This window comes from Taurulus bubalis (genome assembly GCF_910589615.1).
Source record: "Taurulus bubalis genome assembly, chromosome: 4".
NCBI classification, from domain to species: domain Eukaryota; kingdom Metazoa; phylum Chordata; class Actinopteri; order Perciformes; family Cottidae; genus Taurulus; species Taurulus bubalis.
In genome coordinates, this window is record NC_136592.1 from 7,986,707 (window position 1) to 7,991,198 (window position 4,492).

A 4,492-nucleotide genomic window follows, 5' to 3' on the forward strand; every position below is an offset into this window, starting at 1 on the left:
CCTAAAAAAAAGTCAGTTTCACAGCATTTATTTTAGTCCAATCCATTTAATCAAGGCCACATAGACCCATCATAAGTCCCAGAGCAGACGACTGGTGACATTAAAACCATAATAGGCCTTGCATCTGTTGAATATATTCTTCAGTTTTACATTTCACCCCACTCAGTTCAGAAGCCACAGCATTGTCCTGTTGCCGACGGCGCATGATGTCCTTGGCGATCCTCATGCTGGCAGCCTGTCCGCCGGCCAGGTTGACCGCATGAGGTCCAACCTGTGTGTGTGTGGAGGGGAGGCGGAGGGGGACATAAGCGACACCGGTACAAATTGTTGTTGAGACCTATTTTTGCCCACTCGAACACTGTGCAGAAGACCTGCCTGAAGAGCCGTATACTGCCCCATCAGGTAGAAGGGGCACCCCTCTGCCCACTGTAAGCTCTCTGATATGCACGGCCAGCCATCTATCACCTTGGAGGGAGAACCAATACATCTATTAGTGTCGCCTTGTTCAGGTTACATCATGAAAGATTAATCCATTGCTCTTTTCTCTACATCCCTCAGGTAATCCTAACTTCTTAACATACAGTACATTAACAATGTATATCAAAGAAGCATGTTATGTCCGACCCACCTGAATGTGGAATTCCTTCATCACCTCAGATAGCAAGGGGTCCTGTTCGACATCAAGTTTGCAGCCGGTGGCGAGCCAGATCATATCTCCAGTCCAGTGGTCCCCAGTGCTGAGTGAGAGGCTCCAGGCCTGGCTCCTGTAGCACCAGCTGGCTTCACTCACCTGGACAGTCGCACGAGATTCAGGTAGAAACTTTTCATTCCCCACACTCTCAACTTTACACCCGGGGACGCCCATGCAGCGCTACCTGGCAGTACGTCTTCACGTCCACCTGTCCATTCAGGATGAACGGCTGCAGGTGGACGTAGGCCTCCGGGGTGACGGCCCCTCCTTTCCTCGCCTGGCGAATCATAGCCAGCCGTTTGTGGAGGCTCCGCTCATTGTAGAACTGCCTCAGGTAGGCTTGGCCGTCCATCTTGATGCCGTGCTCCACGTGGGAGTAGCGGCCCACCAGGCTCTCCACGTCGCCCACGTCAAACTGCTTTAACTGCAGGAGAAACAACGATGACTGATGCGCTTGTTCTGGAGGCTGACAGGTATATCTGGAGTTATGGTTGGTCTGCATGCAGCTTCACACTGTCACTAGACCTGGAGGTGCTTCCTCATGACCCATGTCACATGTCTGGCACCTTGCTGCAGGGCAATTGAGACGACATGAGCGCTGGTCAGACCTCCACCAACTACCATTACTCTCTGCCCTGCCTCACACACTTCACACACGTCTACACACACAAACAGCACTTGTAAAGGAAAGTGTCACGTCGAGGACGGGGGATCAAATAGCCACTGAAGTGTGCCGAAGCACAGAAACCTCAGGTGAAAGCAAAGTTTTATTGATCATTCAGGCAAAAGAAGAAAAAAAACTATAAAGGGACATTGAGTTTGAAAAGAAAATGGTTCAACATTGTTTCCCTGCAGAGCTTTTCTGTATTATTGTGATGTAACAACATGCTCAGAGGAAAGCTGACTTACCTTGAGCGGGAAAAGTCTCTCTCTGTTTTTGCCGAGCGGTTGGCAGCTGGTGCATGAGTTGCACTGTGTGTTGCAAGCGCTCCTCTGGGTAGCTCTCTGCAATGCTTTTCACCCATGAAGGGATGTTTGCCATCTGGGCACGGGTTGGGCCTGTCGCCATCACGACCTGCCGGGCTTTTAGGATGATGCCCTCTTGAAGGTGGACTTGAAAATATCTCACCCTCTTCTTTTCGGTCACTCTCATGGCTTCACAGCCATCCCTGTCCTCCACCACCGGGGTGATGTGCTCCACTGTTCCCTTCAGCAGCACTTTGTCCAAGTTGTATCTCTCCACCTGCATGTGCAGATTCACCAGCTCAGTAAATGGAAATGCTCAGATTCACCAGCTCATGCTCATGCTTAATGGATAAAATGTTCACGTATTTTTTCCATCTACTGTAAGTGAAGACACAAATCTTTAAAAAACAAGTCACAAATATATAATTTGTTTTCTTTTTAAAGGTGCAATATACGGGATTAAGAGCATTATAGCAGCAAACCCCTAAATCAAAGTAAAAGTCACTGTTACCACCTTTAGCTGTTGCCGCCAGCTCACCCGTCGACATGTTGAGAGCCGTTGAAAGGCAATAGAATTGTTCCCAATCTCATATAAAGCCCATTTAAAGTGGCATGTGTCATTTTGGAGGTAACGTGACGCCATGAGTATTGTTTAATGCAAGCTTGTGACTATATGATTATATCTGTTCTTTCTTTGATTTCAGATTACAGAACACACCCACACATATATACTGAGTCTAACCTGATCTTTAAAGAAATCCACACTTAGATTGGTTCCTGGCAGACTGAAGGACAAACTCTTCTTGAGTGTTGAGGTGACGTTGAGGCGTTTCCTCTCCTTCCTGCCGAGCCTCATGTCATTGAAAAATGCGTTTTCGTCCAGAATGTAAACCTGGTCTGGGAGACTGTGAAGCTCCGCGGAGCGATCAGACTGTAAAACAAACTCCTGCAGAGCTTTCTGACAAAGAAAACACACAGACACACACACACACACACACACACACACACACACACACACACACACACACACACATACACACACACACATAGACACATGCGTTTACATGCGATTACATCCGCACTGTAAAAGCACTTTCTTAGCTTCTACTTGAGGGGAAGTTGGTTGTGTTTCTACCTTGTTGACAGGGTCTGTGTGCACCAGTATGTGTGAGCGCAGATGAGGGATGTTCAGAGCTGTGAACTGGCTCTCCCACAGAGTGGTCCACTCTCCATAAGAATCCACCACCCGAAGACTCATCGGGGGGAAGTCGACCTTCTCTGATGTCGCTGACTTCGCTAGTCGCTCCTCCAGTGTCGGGCCTAATCCCAAAGGACATTGATTCTGTTTGATTGTGGTGCGTCACATTTATGTCAAAATGAAGAAGTGGGAACAGTGACAAAGGTTCAGTCATGTATTGTGTGCCTTATTTGTGATGTTGCCTGGCTCAACAACTGATTATCAAGCTGATACAAAACTCGTTTTCTGCCAGAAAAATCAACAGGACAAGATCTATAGGCCGAATACATTGAGTCAAAAGTAAGTCAGGATAAAGAGAAGCTGATAAAGAAATATTCATGTTCGTGCGTCGAACAGCATCCCGTCATGCGCGTATTTATGTATACGATATCAGACAGCAGGCCTAGGTAAATGCACGGCCCGCCACTGATAAGAAGCGATGACTTACTACATCAAGATATAACATAAAATGTACTTACTGACTGGTAATAAAGGAATTCCTCATTTATTTAATTCTGCGGCAATTTATGATCATTTCCATCGATTAATTTGCCAATTATTTTCTCAATGAGTTGATTAATCTTCAAAATATCAAATTTTGTCCTACCAACAGTTCAAAACCCCAAAATAAAGAGTTGTATATTGCATAAGATCCAAGAGAGCCGAAAATCCTCACAATTTAGAAACTAGATCGCGGTGAATCGATGAATCGACCATCAAAATAGTTGATGATAGTCGATTAATCGATCAATAGTTTCAGCCATTAGTGCAATAATTACTCTGTCAAAACCGTAAACTTCTGTAGAAATCTAATATGATTTAGTGAGTGAAACCCAGATCATGGTACCAGCTGCCGCCCTCCTCTTCTTCCTGCCACCACAGCGTTTGTTGTTGGATGTTTCCTGGTTTGTCTGAGGCCCCGGAGGGTCCGAGGAGGAGCAGGGGGAGAGGGGTAAGTCATGTCCGGGGTCTGAGCGTGGACCAGGGTCGGGGTTGGATAGCAAGCTAGCGAGGGTCAAGGCATGAGGGCCGCCCCCTATTATTAACACATCGAGTATCCCCATCTGAAACACACGCAGACACAATACAGTGTTGTTGTCTAAGAAACAAGCGTCGGGTGGTTACTTGTACTTTCGAAGCCAGAGTCAGTTCCTTAAAATGTCACATGCGTGTCACTCTGAGGCCATGACGGTTTAATTTCTAGATCAGAGGACCAGTTAGTACAGCATTCATGAAATAAACACTCTCTATAAATTATTCCTAAAGATCAAAATGAAGCATTTCAAACAACACATCGTAACAAAGCTCTGTCTGATCGGTTTAAACAGTGTGTCAATGAACCAGCTTCAAACTTTATCATCCAACTGTGTGTAAAACCAAGTGAAATGCACTGCAGAGGTCACCGTTACTCGACACCTTCAGCTGCTACAATAATGAAACTTTTCTCGGCCCATGCAGCATATAGTGTATACAGTTTACGTTCAGTGCATCACAATACCTGCTGGAGTTTGGATCGTCACCTTCTGAGATGGTGGAAATGTGCGGCACTGGCCAGTGGCAGACCTGAAGGTTTTGCGACAGTGGCGTGTGCTTCCCAT

General features: G+C 46.3%; 1 protein-coding gene across 1 annotated transcript; it reads right to left on the reverse strand.

Moving 5' to 3' along the window:
- Positions 1 to 4,492, reverse strand: LOC306735919 (uncharacterized protein; the record flags this gene model as incomplete). Its single annotated transcript, XM_079217491.1, has 10 exons — positions 1 to 271; positions 376 to 465; positions 629 to 790; positions 876 to 1,115; positions 1,217 to 1,350; positions 1,601 to 1,934; positions 2,400 to 2,615; positions 2,793 to 2,977; positions 3,742 to 3,958; positions 4,415 to 4,492. 10 exons carry the CDS (start codon positions 4,490 to 4,492, stop codon positions 101 to 103), a joined length of 1,827 nt encoding a protein of 608 aa, XP_079073617.1. The 3' UTR covers positions 1 to 100.